Source organism: Pagrus pagrus (assembly GCF_965226575.1).
Source record: "Pagrus pagrus genome assembly, chromosome: 6".
NCBI lineage: Eukaryota > Metazoa > Chordata > Actinopteri > Spariformes > Sparidae > Pagrus > Pagrus pagrus.
The window spans coordinates 11,618,973-11,640,666 of NC_140190.1; the positions used below are offsets into that span (position 1 = coordinate 11,618,973).

At 40.9% G+C, this 21,694-nt stretch overlaps 2 protein-coding genes across 2 annotated transcripts; both read left to right on the forward strand.

The window, feature by feature from the left end:
• On the forward strand, positions 1-1,067 carry LOC311258074 (duodenase-1-like; the record flags this gene model as incomplete). Its single annotated transcript, XM_084354120.1, has 4 exons — positions 1-95; positions 262-397; positions 550-816; positions 900-1,067. 4 exons carry the CDS (start codon positions 1-3, stop codon positions 1,065-1,067), a joined length of 666 nt encoding a protein of 221 aa, XP_084210246.1.
• An 18,407-nt stretch (positions 1,068-19,474) lies between these two features.
• On the forward strand, positions 19,475-21,033 carry LOC311258738 (chymase-like). The gene is made up of 5 exons (XM_084355293.1): positions 19,475-19,559; positions 19,651-19,801; positions 19,967-20,096; positions 20,415-20,666; positions 20,752-21,033. The coding sequence occupies exons 1-5, from the start codon at positions 19,502-19,504 to the stop codon at positions 20,908-20,910; spliced, it is 750 nt and encodes a 249-aa protein (XP_084211419.1). The 5' UTR covers positions 19,475-19,501; the 3' UTR covers positions 20,911-21,033.
• Positions 21,034-21,694: the final 661 nt, after the last annotated feature.

The following is a 21,694-nucleotide window of genomic DNA, read 5'->3' on the forward strand; positions in this document are numbered from 1 at the left end:
ATGGCCTCAGTGCAGAACGACAATGGTAATCATGTCTGTGGAGGATTCCTCATCAGAGAAGACTTTGTGCTCACTGCTGCGCACTGTGACGATGAGTGAGTTATTTTCCAGCAATCTTTAATGCATGTAATTACAAATCAATTTCAAAAAGATTTCAACTCACTCTTTTTCTTATAAGAAATATATTATTAACCATTTTCTTTTGTTATTGACACAATTTTAGAAAATGTACTGATAAACTCTCAATGTTGGCTCATTCAGGAAACTTGTACGAGTAATTCTTGGTACCCACGATCTCAAGAGGGTTGGTGATGAAAAAATAAGATTGATTGAAAAGAAATACAAACACCCAGGTTATGAAGGGGTAGGTCAGGGGAAGGACATCATGCTTCTCAAAGTAAGTACATCACATCTTTGCTAAACTGAGGTCTGATGAATAAACTGAGGTCTGATGAATAAACTGAAGTCTGATCAATGAGAAGAAGTATGTTATGAAATTAGACTTAAGCTAGTTCATAATTTTTACTTTCTGATTTTGTGTGTCTCCAGCTGTCTAAGAAAGCTCCAATAAGCAACAGCGTACAAACAATTCGACTTCCCAGCACAGAGAAGAACATAAGAGAAAATGAAAAGTGCCTCGTGGCTGGATGGGGTAAGACACAAACTGGTGGTCAAGTTGTTGATGAGCTGAGAGAGGTGAAGGTGTCTGTCGTTAGCCAGAAAGTCTGTGCGGAGGAATGGAAAAAGATTCAGTTCAATCTTCCTGAAAAAGTCATCTGTGCCGGTGGATATAACACCAACTATGGATTCTGTCAGGTATGTCCTTTCAAGGAAAATGTCAACTGTTTCTTGTACAGAAATGCTACAAAACATATTAATGATGTATTTCCTCCTCACAGGGTGATTCTGGTGGTCCTTTGGTGTGCAACGGAGAGGCTGTTGGTATCGTGTCTTTCAACTGGAACAAAAACTGTGACTACACCTCTCATCACGGAAATAAACCCAACGTCTACACAGATGTCTCAAAATACCTCCCCTGGATCAATGACATCCTCAAACGTGAATAAAAATCTCGCAGTATTGCTTCAGTATACATTCACTGTAATATGGTTGTTTTGTGGTGTCACAGATTGCTCTGCTTGTGTGACTGCAACTTAAAATAAAGGCTTTTTGCAAATGCATTGTTCATTTGCTTCTGTTACAACCTAATCAGAAGACATCATTTGTGTTCAAAGGTGTGATATGTAAGATTATTAGTATAAATCATGCAGAAATAACCAGAACAACAAAATGTGTAGATATAACAGTGTTGATGTTATTTCAAAGACATCTATGTACTGTTTTGCAGAGATATTTACTAAAGTTAGCATGCTAACTAGCTAGTTCATGCCTGAAAACCTCTTCCTCCCAGTGGTCCAAAGCTCCTGTGCCCGGTTAGCTGCACGGCTAACTGAGCTAACAAGCAGTACATACAGTTGTGGAACAGAATACAGCCACCATCAGATAGCAGTTAGCCTGCTCTGGTGATATACTGCATCTTTTTATTGGGAGAAAGAATTCAACAGGTGGCAAAATTCTCATATTACATTTTAAATTACATTACACCATTAAGTTAAAGGGATAGTGTGTAACTATTTACGTAATTTATTAACTCAAATCAACGTCTTCGTTCATAAGTAAGTCCTCATTGGTGTACAATGGCCTCTGTCATCAGTCTGACTTGTCCTCCTGAGCGCAGAATTGCCTATCTGAATATACAGAGGACGGGCAGGCCCTCCAGAGGCCACCGTGTCTTCCGGTTTTAAGAAAACTACGGACTGCCGAGAGGGACAGAAAGCGCTACGTGGTGCTAGTTAGCGAAACGCGTTTCCGCTCAGAGCCAGCCTGACTGCGGTACTGAGAGGGAGCTCAGCGAAAGCACTCGTCACTGCACCGGAGTATGAGAAAGCCTGCGAGGTTTTTTTTCTAAATGGCAGACCACACGTATGCCAGGGCACAAGAGAAGGAGTCCTCCCCACCAAAAAAGCGAAAAAGAGAGAGAAAAAGGCAACGTGACCGGCGACTTCAGAAAACGAGGATAAATATCGGCTCTCCCTCTTCCTCTCCCTGTCACTACCGTGTCATCTACTGATGATGACGATGATGTTTTCTGAATATGCACGGACATCGACAAATAAACGAATAAGGAATGCATTACTACTAATTTGCACATCATTTCATAATTTCTTCGTATGATCGTAAAGTTTATTTTTATTTTTGTTTTGTTTTATTATAACGTCTAGTTTTATAGCCTTAATAACTAACTACATAATTACCTCATAACTTGAATCAATCAAAGCTGTTCGGAAAGAGTCCATATTTTGAAAATGAGTTTCTTGTCCGTCAGGGCCACCGTAGCTTCAGGGAACGTCTCCAACGTCTTCAGGACGGGAGGGGTGAGCGAAGGAGTGTTGCAATGCAGAACCTCACAGCTAGATGGTGCTAAAACGTGATATATTACACACTGTCCCTTTAATAAAATAACATAATAGTCATTTAAAGATATGATTATACTTGATATTCAGTCCTCCTTTGCAATATTTCATCAAAAAGATTTATGAGATTGACTGTTAAAAATGAAAGAAAACAAGTTTATTTCTAAACAGACTGATATTTCCAGAATGGACTCCACTGAGTCATGTGACTGCTGGTAAGAAGTAGAATGCACGTCTGGTTAAAGCTTCTAAGATGGCTTATCCACTCACATGATCATCATCATCATCATCATCATCATCATCATCATCATCAGCAGCAGCAGCAGCAGCAGCAGCAGCAGCATTTTAGCAATTAGTTTTATTTCCACAAGGTTCAAATGACATATTTGGTGCCATATAGCTAGAGGCAGGCAAAAGGCTGAGCCGCTTCCATCCTAAATGAGCGATGGTCCACTGTAAATGCCGACTGGAAGAAGAGTCTCTCTCACCTGTAGTCACAATGTTGTTAATTACCTGCAGCTTGTCTGTGCCTCATTATGCTGCCAGTGGTTCAGTCTCTAAAGTGACGGTCCGATACGTGAGGCAGAAAGACTAATAAATCTAAATCATCCCAAGTTATTCACACAAATTGAAGTAAGAAACATTCATTTCTCTGAAAGTTATGCTTTCATTTAGGCTACTTCTAATCATACTTTGAAAGTTTTAATCAGTGTGTCTTTGTATGTTAAGACTGCTTTATTTTGCTGAATTGTCCTGTTGTAATATTATATACTACGGATGTCATTTGTTCTCAAATTTCTCAAACAAAAGAGAATTTGTCCTCGAGGAGAATGGAAAGATATTCCACAATGCCAGATCAAATATTGTGTTAGGTGTACATGACCATCTATGCAGACAAATCGCAAAGGTCTGAAGGTCAGTCTAGATAAAAAGAAAAGAACAAAAAAAACCTAGGAGCATAGGAGCTCAACAAGATGGATTTTAACAAATTTCTGCTAAGAATTTGAGAGAATTATTTTTTAAATTTCATTGCATTGTGGAGATATAAAATGGTATTTAGGTTCATAAAACAAATGCTATCGTTTTTTTTCCCCAGTGTTCTGCTGAGCTCAACAAAAACTCAACAGTCACTCTGAAAGGCCTGTTTCTGTAGTCGATGTACTCCATATTCTGTCCTTTTACGAGTGGCAACAAGTACATTTATCAACATATAATATTATATATTTTAATTTTAGAACAAAACTTTCCAATCTTAGAACGCTGAGAAACTCAGTTGTGTGTAAGAGCAGATTTCGTCAAAGTCTGCAGAACATTTCACTAGAAAACCACATTGTTTCTTAAGAATTATTTTGAACACAAACCTGTTGTAACACGCTGAAAAGAGGAAAGTGAAATAACACAAGATTTATTAAACCACAATTTTTTAAGGAATTTTCTCTTTGTTGGTCATTAATGACTTGGACATATCAGTGGTAGAAAGAGTAGAGAAAATCTGCACCCAAGTACGAGTTATAATAGCCCATCACCAAATCCGGTTATTATGCACCATTAATCTTTGATGTTATGATAATGACATTAACTTATCTTGTGGTCTGTTGGGCATTTAAGTAGATGGCTTCAAAGATCAGTTAACCTGATGTAATGCCAGCCTTAACGTTAACACAACATTCATATTAAGTTTCCTAAATTGTGATACTTTACTTGAGTCATCTTTTTAAATAGATTTTCAGTACTCCACTCACCACTGAGCAAACGCTACATTTACTCATCATAAGGATTTTCCTCTTATCTTTACAGCACTTGGGGATGAAATCATAAATTGTAAAAATGCTCCAGAGAAGTTAATGCTGTATATGGCCTCACTCACTGTAGAACACACGTGATCATCATGTGATAGCAGGGTGTGTCAAGTAGATCTACATCAAAGTAAACTTGTCTTGTGTCTTTGTGTTTTAGAGTAGAGGCGATCCAAGAGTTTGTGTACAAGAAAGTAAATCCTGCTGTGAAAAGATTGCACAACCAGACTTAATATCTACTTAGCAGATTTATAAAGGCATACAAGGTAAACAAAAACTTGTAGAGAGGAATACTTTCAAAGAAAACATTTCTTTTTACAAAGTTTGACACTTTGGTTTTTGTATGGATGTATGGTTGTATTACAACAAATGAGATAAAACATACACTGAACAAAAATATAAACACTTTTGTTTTTGCTCCCATTTTTCATGAGCTGAACTCAAAGATCTAAAACATTTTATACATACACAAAAGACCATTTCTCTCAAATATTGTTCACAAATCTGTCTAAATCAGTGTTAGTGAGCACTTCTCCTTTGCCGAGATAATCCATCCCACCTCACAGGTGTGGCATACCAAGATGCTGATTAGACAGCATGAACAGGTGTGCCTTAGGCTGGCCACAATAAAAGGCCACTCTGAAATATGCAGTTTTGCTTTATTCGGGGGGTCAGAAAACCGGTCAGTATCTGGTGTGACCACCATTTGCCTCACGCAGTGCAACACATCTCCTTCGCATAGAGTTGATCAGGTTGTTGATTGTGGCCTGTGGAATGTTGGTCCGCTCCTCTTCAATGGCTGTGCGAAGTTGCTGGATATTAGCATCCCAAACATGCTCAATGGGTGACATGTCCGGTGAGTATGCTGGCCATGCCATGCAAGAACTGGGATGTTTTCAGCTTCCAGGAATTGTATACAGATCCTTGCAACAAGGGGCCGTGCATTATCATGCTGCAACATGAGGTGATGGTCGTGGATGAATGGCACAACAATGGGCCTCAGGATGTCGTCACAGTATCTCTGTGCATTCAAAATGCCATCAATAAAATGCACCTGTGTTCATTGTCCATAACATACGCCTGCCCATACCATAACCCCACCGCCACCATGGGCCACTCGATTCACAACGTTGACATCAGCAAACTGCTCACCCACACGACGCCACACAAGCTGTCTGCGGAGAGAACATGCTGGATGTGGAGGTCCTGGGCTGGTGTGGTAACACGTGGTCTGCGGTTGTGAGGCCGGTTGGCTTATGGTAGAGAAATGAACATTCAATTCATGGGCAAGAGATCTGGTGGACATTCCTGCAGTCAGCATGCTCCCTCAAAACTTGCGACATCTGTGACATTGTGCTGTGTGATAAAACTGAACATTTTAGAGTGGCCTTTTATTGTGGCCAGCCTAAGGCACACCTGTGCAATATTCTGATCTACTACCTCTGACCTGGAAGATGTCGTCTCTGAGCTGCGCGCGCACCCGCGACAGCGCGGCTTGTTTACCTGTAGCTGCTACTGCTAGTTTGACCCCGGATGTTGATAACGGACGAGCCCGGACTCAGAGGGGAATAGCGCTAGCATTTCATAACAAAATATTGATGAAATTAACTAGTTTCGTGGCAGATAATGTGTTATATAGAGGCTGTGTGTCGCTGCCCCGTCTCTCCCATTATATGGATATATCGCCGCTACACTGGATCTAATTTCGTCCGAACGACGCCGAATGACACCAAAGTTATCTGGGTGAGTAAATGACCATATATTTTGCCAGAAATAAGGTCCAGGTTGTAAAAAACGGTACTTATCCTTTAAGGTAATGGTTTTGTTCTGAAGACTGTAGCTGTGGCATCTGATGATGCAGCGCCCACTAATGGTCAAAAAGCAGAGAAACTATGACATGACTCATGGGGCTCTCTGCTGAGTATAAAGACATGCTAACTAGGCAGCATCAGCTTGCATCTATGTACAATAAATACTACATTTGTTGATACTTACCTAATTATGGATTTGTAGAGAGAAAACACTGAATAATGTAATCAGATCTGTTTAATGCAGCAAACACTGAATATAGTTAATATAACAAATGTAAATGTGTTACTTATAACATGCCAAATTAAAGTTTAAAAAAATAAAATGACAGTATGAATGAATGAATGAATGAATATTGTTTATTTCGGACATGTCAGTTAGATCAATCATCATCACACATCATCTTGACTCATTAATACACATGGCCGAAAGGGACAGCGGGAGAAGCATACGCTTATCTAGTCCCGCCCCCGTTATCCACAGCATACAATATTTCCATAGTATTTTTTATTTTTTTTAAATTTCTTTAATTTTTTTTGACATATCATGTTTCAACAGCAGGTAGCACTCAGAGTTGCAGTCTAGCTCTAGACATTCCAACAGACTACGTGTATGTCTGTACATGTGTCCATATTGGTCCGACCTGAGTGACAACAGTCTCTACTTGTTGCCTGGCAAGTTGTCTTTAGTCATCCATTTCTTCTGCAGATCTTGTTGCTTTTTTTTTTTTTTTTTTGCTTATTTTTATGTTGGCTTAGCACAGTGTCTGCTGATTTCTGTCTCTGACCTTTGTCAACTGTCCTCCTGCGTCATTTTGTAACGATTAATAGTATGAGTGTATTTTAAATGCATTTTATATTACATATTGTTATAATGAAAGCGATATTAAAATATTGCTGTCTGTGTATGTGACCGTGAGAACACTAAAGCTCATATCTGACTGTGGAAACTGTGGTTCCTATGTCTCAACCAAAGAAATGTCTCAGACGGCTGTGGCAAGTATTTCTACAAAGTTGTACATGTGGTTTTTACTCGTTAGATTCAATTAAATAAAAACTCACTTAATGTGAGAAGAAGGTCCAAAAAGGCCAAGAATAATCATGTTAAGGTGATGCAAACAAAAAATGAAAAGGGAGAAAAGATTTATACAATGATCTTTCACAGCCTGCATGTGCTTCACCCTGCAGCAGCACCAGATCTTTAAGCAGTCATTTTATTAAGAGTAACTGTAACACCAGTGCATGAAAGATGAAGCTGATGCATATGAGTTTTTGAATGGGTGTGCATAAGACACTGTCATAAACATGAAGGAGTCTGAATGTTTTATAACAAATAGGGGGTAGCATATCACCAGAGTGAGCACTAACTGTTGCTAACTGTGGCTGCTTTTCACTAGTTAGCTCACTTAGCCATGCAGCTAGCAATCCGGACTTGGAGCTCAGACAACTGGGGGAGTGTTGTTGTTTACACCCCGAGCCAGGGGCGCCGAAAAGGGGGGGTAAAGGAGACGGATTCTAGGGGCCCATGATTGAGGGGGGCCCAGAGAGGCCCCTAATGGTGATGAAATTATATGCTAAAATAGCATCAAAAAATTTCGCCGCTGTGTTGGGGGGCCCTGTAAAGATTCTTTTCATGGGGCCCAAAATCCCTAGCAGCGCCCCTGCCCCGAGCACAGGAGCTTTGGATGAGGGTCAGGGCTAGCTGGTTAGCATGCCAAATTCTGTATATGTTTGCAACACAATAAATGGATGTCATAGCGCCAGAACTGTTATTCACATGTTGTTGATAATTGTAATATACATAATAGGTCGACACTAAAGCTCATATCTGACTATGTAAACTGTGGTTCCTATGTCCCACCCAGTCTGTAGATTACATAGAAATGTCCAGGATGCCGATGGAGAAGCACTGGGGTTGGTTGGCAGGGATGCTGACGGGGAAGCACTGGCAGGTGTCGGCAGGGCTGCTGACAGAGGTGCAGGAACAGGAGTTGGCCGCTCCGTCGATGGAGGAGCAGGAACAGATGTCGGCCGGGTTAAGAGAAGGATCTAGGACTTTTTTCTCACCTTGTTCATTTAAAGTCCTCTCAAAAAACTTGCATGTTTCCTTTGAAACCGTTCAGTAAATATGGTTTATAGTGGCCAATTATAACAGCCAAAATAAAAGTAGCCATTAGTGCTAAATATAAATTACACCCCGTAGGGGCGGCTGTAGCTCAGTGGGTAGAGCAGGTGACCAGCAGCCAGAAGGTTGCTGGTCCGAACCCCAGCTCCCCTGGGCGGAACTGAGCTACATGCTGAAGCATCCTTGAGCAAGATGCTGAACCCCTAAACTGCTCCTGATGTGCATCAGAGGGCCCTGGATGAACTGGCGTCTCATCCAGGGGTGTACCCTGGCCTTCACCCGGTGAGAGCTGGATTTGGCCCCAGTAGCCCCGCAAAATAAAAGCGGCAACACCCCGCTACCCCAATAGGGAAATAGCAGAAAGAAAATGAGATGAGAGATGAGATAAACTACACTCCCCACCCTGCAGCTAGGTGTAACCATGAACTCCCAGTGAACACAGCCGACTAAATGTATAATTTGTATAATACCACCAGAATTCAAAGCTTCAAAAACATAGGGGGCAGCATATCACTGGAGTAACCAACCATCTTTGGTAGCTGATTTGGCAGCCTGACATGAGAGTCAACACACAGAACTGGATCTGAACATAGCCTCCAAGACCGACCATGGTCAGTTTGACAGCAGGGGACAGTCACCCACGGCCACTGGGTCACAGTGACAAAGTCTGACTTCCACACTAAAAAATTTATCTTAATTAATAATCTTAATTTATTAATTGAATTTAAGAAAAGTCACTTAATCAAGTGGCTGAAAGTGTCCTAAATACAGAAAAGTAAAACAAGTGAGTGGTGAAGGAAAGTAATAGTAAGAAGCAAAGTAAGAATAAGAAGAATGAGTTACTATGTTATACATTAATTGTTATACTTGATGTTATACTGATGGGTAATGTATGTGCTTCAGCCGATGACCAATAAACAAGATTGTGCAAAGATAACACAAGTTGCAAACCTTTGCATTTTCCATTGCACACAGGACGTGGTTAGAAGTCAAGATAAAATAGATGATGACCACAAATGCAAACGAAGCGACGCTCTGTATAAAAGGGTCGTCTTTGCTCCCCCAAGAGGACCAGTCAGTTGACTTGCTGCAATCATGCATGCTCTGCACAAACTTCTGCTCCTTCATGTTCTGACATGTCTCGGACGAAATGGTAAGCTAACAGAATATTTTCATTAATTCCATTTAATGAGACATTTAGCTAATTTTGATTTTAACTTATCTTTGCAGCACTTGGGAGTGAAATCATAAACGGGCAAATTGCTCCACGGAACCAGATGCAGTATATGGCCTCAGTGCAGACCAGAGACGGACATTACTGTGGAGGCTCCCTCATCAGCGACAACTTTGTCCTCACTGCTGCGCACTGTGACATCCCGTGAGTTATCTTCCAGCAATCTTTGATACATGTAATTACGAATCAATTTCAAAAAGACTTCAACACTCATGAACGCACATTTTTTTTAAAAAAATTAAGAAATATATTATTAATGGTTTTCTATTTTTATTGGCACAATTTTAGAAAATGTACTGAAACTCTCAATGTTGGCTATCAGTAGTTCTTGGTACCCACGATCTGAAGAGGGTTGATGATGAAAAATTTATTGAAAAGACACACAAACACCAAGATTATAAGAGTGTAGAACTGGGGAAGGACATCATGCTGAAATAGTTAATTTTTAACTTAATGTATAAGTTACATAAACACACTTTTTTCAAAATAAATGTATAATCTGTTGCTTTGTTTTGTTGTTGGCAAAACAACCTGAGAACATCTACTGACGACCTCTCAATTTTTGCAGTGGACTGGTGAGGGTTGTTTTGGGCACGCACAATCTCAGAATCACTAGGACAGTGAGAAACATTGTGCAGAGATGCAAACACCCTCTTTATCGGCATCACGAAAAAGGAAGTGACATCATGCTCCTCAAAGTAAGCATATATTCATTCAGCCCAGTATGAATATGTATTTTTACAGTCAAATTAGATGCATTTAAACTGTGGTTAAAAAAACACGCATCAATAAACTTCAGTTTTCCTGTGAGGGTAAAGTGTCCCAGAAATATAATGATTTACATTGAAATTCTACCCAAGACACTGTTACCAAAGCTGTTTAGCTGAAGCCTGACTAAGAATGAGAACATGTTCAGAAAGACAGTTTTTGATTTTATTCTTTCTGATTTTGTGTCTCCAGCTAAATGAGGGTGTTCCTGTGGGCAGCACAACACAACGCATTAGACTCCCCCTTGCTAACATGAATGTAAAAGACGACCAAATGTGCCGTGTAGCTGGATGGGGCAAGACCGAAAATAGTAACGTTGTCGCTGACCTAAGAGTGGCGGATGTGCCTGTCATTAACCAGAACGTCTGTGGACGGCAATGGTCTCAACAGATTCGTCTTCCTGCCAATGTCATCTGTGCAGGTGGATATCAAACACTCAAAGGAGCATGCAAGGTAAGCTTTCTGTCTATTTTTGGAAAGTTTACACATTTTTTTAGATCAAAATATCAAGATATTTCTATTTTACAGGGTGATTCTGGTGGTCCTCTGGTGTGCAATGGGATGGCTGCTGGTGTTGTATCTTTCGGAGATCCAGCTTGTAATAACACAGAGCTTCCCAATGTCTACACAGACGTGTCCAAGTTCCGTCCCTGGATCGACAAGATTCTCAGGCAAAATGGTTGTTAAATGCAACAACCTTACACAAAGCTTTGCTTCAGCACACCTTCATTGTATTTAGGAGGTGTAGTCATGTCTAAGTCGCTCTGTCAGTGTTTGCTCCTTAACGCAAAGCAAAATAAAAACATTTTTCAAATATTGTTTTCTCTTTCCTTCTTCTGAAGACACAAATGGCATTTTAGTTGTTTTTCCAGTAACATATCCACAAACTGTCTTTGGGTGAATTGGATGCAGGATGCAGTAGAGCTACTGTAACTGGCTTGTGTTGGAAAATATTCATTCATGTGACTTTAGTCAGAGAAGCAGGTCAGTGATGAACACTTGTTAACAGAGACTTTAAAGACCATTAAATAAAGAATAGAAAGAAGAAAAACAAATCAGAGCATTTACATTAATTCAATGATTAATGAGAATCAATTAAAAATGAAACAGTCCTCCTCGTGTACAGTAAATCATCTCCATTAGGACAAAAAACATCTTGCAACATATTCATTTAGGCAAAAGAAAGAAATTCTAAACGATGTCACCGATACAGTAAAAATGAACATGTTTCACTTTTGCTATTACCTGTACGTTTCTGGTCTACAGTATCCTCTGTTTCAGTTAGTCTGTCACACAATTCAAAGTGATTTTTGAGGGAGCTGTGTCAAGAAGATCCACACAGACGAGCCCTAGTGTTGCATCTGTGTTAAATTCATCTAAATGAAGTCGACTAATTATTTGGTGCTTTACAGGTCAAAATATAAACAGTACACACAGTCAAGATGAGGAGAAGAAAACATAATATGATACAATCTAGATAAAAATAACTCAATAAAAATGAGCATAGAATAAAACCACGTGATCCAAAAATAAGATGAAAGGGATAGAAACCAGCCAACCAGACATCCACTGCCCCTGCCACCACCCTAACACACCTCAACATACAAGAAGCTTCACTTTGCCCCTCTACCACACTCCACACACACACATACACATGTAGATACACATGTATAGACAATTAGTACTTGTATGTTCAGATTATGCAGATTGTCATCACCTGACACTGCATATTTGCACTGGTAATGACTATTTACAGACCCGTCCTCCCGTCTGTCATCATGGGGAATGTAAGATCTCTCCCCAACAAGATGGACGAGCTAACGGCGCTGACCCGGCAGAGGGACTACCGTGAGTGCAGCATTATGGTGTTCACAGAGACGTGGCTAACGGCGCTGACCCTGGACACGGTCGCTAATCTGGATGGTTTTCAACTGCTGCGGGAGACAGGAAGACGGAGAACGGTAAGAGGAAAGGAGGAGGGCTAGCTGTGATTGTTATTGACAGATGGTGTAACTGTGGGCTCATCACTGTTAAAGAACAGGTCTGCTGTAAGAACATTGAACAAGCTGAATCTGCTAACGCTGATGCAGCTTGTGATGTTCTCCACTCAGTCACAAGCTCACTGCAGACACAGCACCCACAGGCCCTCTTCCTGATCTCTGGGGATTTCAATCATGCCTCTCTGTCCTCCACCCTGCCTACATTCACACAGTATGTCACCTGCCACACCAGAGACAATAAAACACTGGACTTATTTTACGCCAACAGCAGGGAGGCATACAACTCATCCCCCCTTCTTCTCCTGGGAAGATCTGACCACAACCTGGTGCATCTCCTGCCTGTGTACAAGCCCATGGTTAACAGGCAACCGACGGAAACCCGCACAGTTAATGCATGGACCGAGGAGTCTGAAGAGTGTTGTGCTCACATCACACGAGGCACCATAATGTAGTGCTTCATGCAAGAGTTTTGGGTTAAATTTGGCTATCAATAATAATTAATGATTATCAGGGATAATTATTAATTCTGATTACTAATAAGATCCAATTTACATTAGATCACCTTGGGGCACCACCCTTGAAGAAAATATAGCCAATTCACCAAATCATTCTCAGAAAAGGTACTAAACTGTTTGTAACTCTGATTAATAATTAACTTAATAACTACAACCAATATTACCATAACAGCTAGTAATGGTCGAAGGATTTTGGAGCTCTTGACAGAGTAGAGGTTGGCAACATTCACTCTAGTACAATATTAAATAGACAACATGTGGGTTAAAAAGTCTTTTATTCAACACAAAGATGAAAACACACTAACTAACATGTACTATATACAGGTGTGTGTGTATGTGTATGTGTGTGTGTGAGTGTGTGTCTGGCAGAACAAAGAAACAATGGTGGTCACTGATCTCAAATGTGGGTGTGATATGCTCCAGGCTCAAGGACTGTGTGTGTGTGTGTGTGTGTGTGTGTGTGTGTGTGTGTGTGTGTGTGTGTGTGTGTGACGTGATGCCAGGTTATAGAAAATGGTTAGTTGCATGCAAAGACCCTGAGTCTGTGTGAAGCATCATTCGACTAACGTCGAATTAGCCATCTAGGAAAGCAAACTACCAATAACCTGACCTGAGATCACAATAACACTCAAACAGTGGACACACATAAATTGAACACATATGCATTACATCAACCAGAGTTTAAAGTCCTGTGCTTAGCCGTGCTATGCTATGCTATCTAAGCCCAGTTCAACGTTACCAGTCTTTGAAGAAAAGGCCCTTGAGGATAAGAAGTTGGAGGAGAAGAGAGGCTTGAGGAGAAGAGAGAGAACAAAGGAAGGCGCTGGAGTTTTGACTCTCTGATCAGAGGGGGGTCTGTCACCCTAACCAATAGTAGCTCAAAGCTGAATTTTTGTGAAGAAAGGGGAATTCTGGGACTCTGAGTTCAGTTCAGAGTCCATTTTGAAATCCGCAATGAATTACTTCATCTGTGGGTCCCAACAAGAGGCTCTGAGGGACTTTTTTGACGCAACTGTGTGGGAAAAACTGTGCGTTTCTCATGGGGAGGACATCAACAGTTTAACAGGCTGCCTAACGGACTACATTAACTTCTGTGTGGATAACACCGTACCCACCAGGACTGTACGGTGTTAGTCAAACAACAAAGCCTTGATTAATCCTGACATAAAGGCTCTCCTTAAGGAGAAAAAGATGGCTTTTAGGTCAGGCAACAAGGAGGAGCTGAAGGCTGTGCAAAACACCTCACATCCTGGGTCCTTCACTACCTCACCAACCGGCCACAGTATGTGAGGACTCGGGACTGTGTGTCGGACACAGTTGTAAGAACACACGTGTTCATGCCTCCTCTTCATCTGGACAAAGGAACTTTATTTTCTTAAGAATACAGACATCACTTTGGACACTCCACAGATACTATTTCCTCTATGATACCCATCTGCAGAGGCCCTTTAAGTTGTATTATTAATTTTATAACTGCCCCCATGGAGACACCCCTACCTTTAAGGGTCAAGCTAGGTTCAATTGATCACAATTGAATCCATGGATGCAAACACCAGAAACTGAAGAACTTTCTTTTGGAAATCATATGTTATAATTGAATGTATTTTGTATCTGTAAAAATGACACTAAAATTGCTATCATTTTGCTCTCTCCTATTTAAGTAACACACACATATACCCAGAGTGAACTTCTCCCCCCTTAAAATCCTCTTATCCTTGCCTGATAAGAAAAAAACACATGCAGACCATGGTGATTTATGGCCTGACTCCCCTTTACATTCCTTAGATAGAGTTTTTACTCTCTTCCAGATTTGAACAAAGTTAGAATAAGTATTAAGCCACAACCTAATCTTCTGGAAATTAACACATTATTAATCAGGAAAAGTAGTTCATTAAATTGATTTTAATTTCAATTTCAATTCCTCTGTGACAAAAATTGACTGAGGTAAGTAAAATGTGTAAAAATGTCTTGTATTCTATGGAGCCACAGCGCTCTCCAGTGGTGACCCCTGGTAACATTTTAACAAGTTTGAAATGCCTTTTCCATCCATCCATCCATTATCTTCCGCTTGGTCCGGGGTCGGGTCGCGGTGGTAGCAGGCTCAGTAGGGAGCTCCAGGCCTCCTTCTCCCCAGCAACACTTTCCAGCTCCTCTGGGAGGATCCCAAGGCGTTCGCAGGCCAGATGAGATATGTAATCTCTCCAGCGAGTTCTGGGTCTTCCCCAGGGTCTCCTCCCAGTTGGATGTGCCCGGAAAACCTCCATGGGGAGGCGCCCAGGAGGCATCCTAATCAGATGCCCGAACCACCTCAACTGGCTCCTTTCGACGCGAAGGCGCAGCGGCTCTACTCCGAGCTCCCTCCGGATGTCTGAGCTCCTTACCCTATCCCTAAGGCTGAGCCCAGCCACCCTGCGGAGGAAACTAATTTCAGCCGCTTGTATTCGTGATCTTGTTCTTTCGGTCACTACCCACAGCTTATGACCATAGGTGAGGGTTGGAACATAGATGGACCGGTAAATCGAGAGCTTCGCCTTGCAGCTCAGCTCCCTCTTCACCACAACGGCCCGGTACAACGCCTGCAATACTGCAGACGCTGCGCCAAGCCATCTGTCCACCTCATGCTCCATCCTCCCATCACTCGTGAACAAGACCCCGAGATACTTAAACTCCCTCGCTTGGGTCAGGAGCTCACTCCCCAACCGGAGGGTGCAATCCACCGTTTTGACCATCACAGATTCCCCTGGATTCGCAGACCAGCTCTCGGTATGTGGAAACGCCTTTTCGAACTCATTTATGCATATTACCACTCAATGTTTATCCCCTGTATATCCCCTGTTATAATAGCATCAGGCTAGTGTAAGTGTGTATGTGTAAGTTATTATTTCTACTGCATAATTAAGTGTTTAAACAAGAATTGTTATTTTTGAATGTTAATGATTCATGTGATTTGTGTTTAAGACAGTCCACATTAAGCCATGGTGACATTCTGGGAAAAGTGAAACACAATATGAAACATTAAATTATTAGTTTAGTTTTAATTAGTTACCTGTTATGTTCTCAATAGTGACAACATTGGTGGCCCTGCCCCCTTGGGTCACACCTGCTATTAGACTGGACAAAACAGAGGGACATCTCCCTCTGAACTCACTTCTTTTTACTCTACACTCTCTCTTAAACTCTTTGAAACTCTTCAAGTTAAAGGATAACTACCGTTTTTTACAACCTGGACCTTATTTCTGGCAAAATATATGGTCATTTACTCACCCAGATAACTTTGGTGTCATTCGGCGTCGTTCGGACGAAATTAGATCCAGTGTAGCGGCGATATATCCATATAATGGGAGAGACGGGGCAGCGACACACAGCCTCTATATAACGCATTATCTGCCACGAAACTAGTTCATTTCATCAATATTTTGTTATGAAATGCTAGCGCTGTTAGCCTCTGAGTCCGGGCTCGTCTATTGTCAACATCCGGGGTCTGTAGGCTGATCTACTACCTCTGACCTGGAAGATGTCGTCTCTGAGCTGCGCGCGCACCCGCGACAGCGCGGCTTGTTTACCTAAATCAAATCAAATCAAATTTTATTTGTATAGCCCAAATTCACAAATCACAGTTTGCCTCAGAGGGCTTTACAATCTGTACAGAGACGACACCCTCTGTCCTTCGACCCCCGATTCGAGTGAGGAAAAACTTGCCCCAAAAAAGGCCCTTTTAACAGGGAAAAAATGCGGAAGAAACCTCAGGGAGAGCCACAGAGGAGGGATCCCTCTCCCAGGACGGACAGACGTGCAATAGATGTCGCATGTACAGAGCAGATCAACGAGATCACAATGTATTCAATTATAAGCGATGGTTGACAGGAGTGAAAGTACACAAAGATGTATTACAGCAATAATGATGAAATGCACATGGAAATGTGATTACTAGTGATAACAGTAGTAATGATCAATGGCAAGGATGGTATGTAGCAATGCAGTACGATAATAGTAGTGGAACGTATGTAACAGAGATGTGACTAATATTAGCGACAGTAGTGGTGGGTGTCAGGCAGGGTCATGGCAGTAGGTGCTACTGCTAGTTTGACCCCGGATGTTGATAACGGACGAGCCCGGACTCAGAGGGGAATAGCGCTAGCATTTCATAACAAAATATTGATGAAAGTAACTAGTTTCGTGGCAGATAATGCGTTATATAGAGGCTGTGTGTCGCTGCCCCGTCTCTCCCATTATATGGATATATCGCCGCTACACTGGATCTAATTTCGTCCGAACGACGCCGAATGACACCAAAGTTATCTGGGTGAGTAAATGATCATATATTTTGCCAGAAATAAGGTCCAGGTTGTAAAAAACGGTAGTTATCCTTTAAGCTTTGAGCTCTTTACTTCATTTTTACGCCTTAAGCACAGGCTCCTTTATACTTCAAGTTCTACTCTCTTCAAGACCTCACACTTAAGAGAAGTTGCTCGCGTGTTATTTTTGTAAAAAATTTTTACCCACAACAAACCTGAGTGCTGCCACTGGCTGGGTATTTGATCGAGACTGCCACCCTGCAGTTAAAGGACAGCCAAGGCCGCTGGAGGACGACCAACCACAGCTTGCTGACTCTCCAAATGACGCTCAGACAAGTATCCATTCATTCATCCTACTGGATTCCCTTATGAAATATGAGTTTCTGTCCCTTTATTTCACTCATAAACTCATTACAATAGCCATTACAGAATAAGCATCTGTCTGTTACCTGTTTATCTTTTGTTCATTCATCATTCATCATTTGTTTAATTTTCCTTTACATTTATTTACTCTGAACTATTTAGCCAAATAAATATATTTCACTGAATGCCATTGTCTGTGAAGGTTTGTTTTAATGCAGAGAACCAACTGTGTGTAGAAGTCACTACTTCAGTTATGAAATTAAATAAATTGATTTGAAATTGATTAGAATTGATCGATATTGATTTAAGTTAACCTTGTCTAGCTCTTCTTCTTACCTTTTTATTATATTGTTTTCTTTTTACTTTTATTATTGTTTATTGTTATATTGAACTGTCCTTTGGCTGCTGTGATGCACAAATTTGTCCGTTTGCGGGACTAATAAAGGAATTTCTGATTCTGATTCTGATATCTGACTGTGGAAACTGTGGTTCCTATGGCTCACCCAATCTGTAGATTACAAAGAAACGTCTCAGACGGCTGTGACGAAGTATGTGGTTTTCACTTGTTAGATTCAATTCAATTAAAACTCACTTAATGCGAGAGGAAGGTCCAAAAGGGTCCAGAATAAACATGTTAAGGAGATGCAAATAAAAAATGAAAATGGAGAAAAGATTTATACAATGATCTTTCACAGCCTGCATGTGCTTCACCCTGCAGCACCAACAGATCTGCAAGCAGTCATTTTATTAGGAGTAACTGTAACAGCAGTGCATGAAAGAATGAAGCTGATGCATATGAGATGAAAGAAAATGGTAAGACTTTATTTGAATGGGTGTGCATAAGACACTGCATGAACATGAAGGAGTTTGAATGTTTTATGACAAATGGGGTAGCATATCACCAGAGTGAGCACTAACTGTGGCTGCTGTTCGCTAGCTCACTTAGCCATGCAGCTAGCAGTCCGGACTTGGAGCTCAGACAACTGGGTGTTGTTGTTTACACAAGGGCTAGCTGGTTAGCATGCCAACTTCTGGATATCTTTGTAACACAATAAATAGATGTCATAACGTCAGAACTGTTATTCACATGTTGTTGATGATTGTAACTTTTTTTTTTTATGTTTTCAACTAATATTCTTACATATTTTACCTTCGAGTGTTGTTTGGTCAATGGTGTCACATTTAATGCAAAGTTTAAATTGTTACCTTGGTTGGTTTGTCAGCAGGATTAAACAAAAACTACAGAACAGATTTCCATGAGACTTTGAAGGAGGATGAGTGTCGTCCCAGAATAGCCACCATTAACTTTTGGTGCTGATCCGGGTTAAGAGACGGATCCAGGACTTTTTTCTCACCTTCTTCATTTAAATTCATCTCAAAAACAAAGGGAGAGTGTTATTTGCTTCCCCATACTTGCATGTTTCCTGTAAAACCGTTCAGGTAGGGACTGACTTGTTGGGAGTATTGATTGGTGTTTATAGTAGCCAATTATAAGAGCCAAAATAAAAGTAGCCATTAGTGCTAAATGGAAAATACACCCCCTCCGCCCTGCAGCTAGGTGTAGCAGGTCCTAGAGTTTGTCTGAACCTGGGCCTTAGATTACAGGGGGTGTCACCACGGGTGACAAGGCCAAGTTTGGATTTGGCAGCCTGACATGAGAGTGAACACACAGAACTGGATTTGAACACAGCCTCCAAGACCGACCGAGGTCAGTTTGACAACAGTCAGTCAGTCAGTCTGACCAAGACTAGGACTTTGGGGACAACAAAATAAAACATGGACATTTTTGAACTGATACAACAGCAGATTTTCATCAAATTTATATTGGTCAATCAAAAACATTAACAGACTCAGTAATGATCCTTAAATATGGCATTTATGGGATTAATCTAGCTCATTAGTTTCATGACCGGGTGGGAGGCAGTATTGCTCAATGCTAAAGCAGGAAACTGATGACCGATAAACAAGATAGCAACTCTTTTGCATTTTCCATTGCATACAGGACGTGGTTGGAAATCAATATAAGATAGCTGGTAATCACAAATGCAAATTAAGCAAAAATTATGTTTAAAAGGGTCGTCTTTGCTCCCCCAAGAGGACCAGTCAGTTGACTTGCTGCCATCATGCATGCTCTGCACAACTTTCTGCTCTTTCATGTTCTGACATGTATAAGACCAAGTGGTAAGCTACTCAATCTGACTGTTTTTTTCCAGCCTGCCAATGTGATGTTAACTCATATTTACGTCTCTTCATTTTCTTCTCATGTTTTCAGCACTTGGGAGTGAAATCGTAAACGGGCAAATTGCTCCACGGAAGCAGATGCTGTACATGGCCTCGTTGCAGTCTGACAATGGTCATCATTTCTGTGGAGGCTCCCTCATCAGCGACAACTTTGTCCTCACTGCTGCGCACTGTGATAATGAGTGAGTTAAATTTCATCGTACAGGAATCCTTTAGTTTTAATTTAAAGTTACATAAACTCACTTTTTTCAAAAGAAATGTATAATCTGTTGCTTTGTTTTATTTTGTTGTTGTCAAAACAACTTGAGAAAATCTACTGACGACCTCTCAATTCTAACTTTTTGCAGCAGACTGGTGAGGGTTGTTTTGGGCACCCACAATCTCAGTAACACTGGGACAGTGAGAGACATTGTGCAGAGATGCAAACACCCTGATTATTGGCATTTCACAGAAGGAAGTGACATCATGCTCCTCAAAGTAAGCATATATTCCTTCAGCCCAGTTGTCCAAGATGATGTCTTGTGTGTTTACAGTCAAATTAGATGCTTTTAAGCTTTGCTTGTTTTTTTTCCTGAGGGTAAATGTCAAAAGTGTCAAAAAAACAATATCAAATTCAAAGGTCCCTGAAATTCTAGCCAAGACACAGCACTATCAAAGCTCTTATATTGTAGAGTTAACTTTCATTTAAAAGATTCATCAGCTCCAACTTCTAGCGATTGTTTAACTGAAGCCTGATGAAGAGTAAAACCATGTTCAGACACTGTTCATTTCTATATTCTGGTTTTGTGTGTCAAGCTGTCTGAGAGTGTTCCAGTGGGTCGAACCATACGACGCATTCGACTTCCCCCACCTAACATGAACCTACAACCCAACCAAATGTGCAGTGTAGCTGGATGGGGAACGACTGAAGCTGGTAGCGGTGTTACTGACCTGAGAGTGGTGAATGTGTCTGTCGTCGACCAGAACGTCTGTAGAGACAGATGGACTGGGATTCCTGACAATGTCATCTGTGCAGGTGGATATCGAACACTCAAAGGATCCTGCCATGTAAGTTTTCTGTCCCTTTTTAGAAAGTTTATGAACACATTACATATTTTTTGTATCAAAATATCAAGATATTTCTATTTTACAGGGTGATTCTGGTGGTCCTCTGGTGTGCAACGGGATGGCTGCTGGTGTTGTATCTTATGGAGATCCAGATTGTAGTGACCCAGGCTTTCCCATCGTATACACGGACGTGTCCAAGTTCCGTCCCTGGATCGGCCAGATTCTCAGGCAAAATGGTTGTTAAATGCAACAACCTTACACAAAGCTTTGCTTCAGCACACCTTCATTGTATTTAGGAGGTGTAGTCATGTCTGAGTCGCTCTGTCAGTGTTTGCTCCTTAACGCAAAGCAAAATAAAAAAATGTCTTTCGAATATTGTTTACTCTTTTCTTCTCCTGAAGACACAAATGGCATTTTAGTTGTTTTTCCAGCAACATATCCACAAACTGTCTTTGGGTGAATTAGATGCAGGATGCAGTAGAGCTACTGTAACTGGCTTGTGTTGGAAAATATTCATTCATGTGACTTTAGTCAGAGAAGCAGGTCAGTGATGAACACTCGTTAACAGAGACTTTATTACAGACATATCATTATTTAAGTTTCTATATAGCTCAGTGCCTCCCAATGTAACCTCAGCTCTCCAGAATGAAGGTCCTGTTACAATGTTAAGCAGCTATGAGCTCCAGAATACGGTCTGGGTGAAAAGACCATTAAATAAAGAATAGAAACAAGAAAAACAAATGTATCAGTGCATTTACACTAATTCAATGATTAATGAGAATCAATTACAAATGAAACAGTCCTCATCGTGTACAGTAAATCACCTCCATCAGGACAAAGAACATCTTGCAACATGTTCATTTAGGCAAAAGAAAAAAAAATCTAAACGATGTCACTGATACAGTAAAAATCAACATATTTCTCTTTTGCTATTACCTGTACGTTTCTGGTCTACAGTTTCCTCTGGTTCAGTTAGTCTGTCACACAATTCAAAGTGATGTTTGAGGGAGCTGTGTCGAGTAGATCCA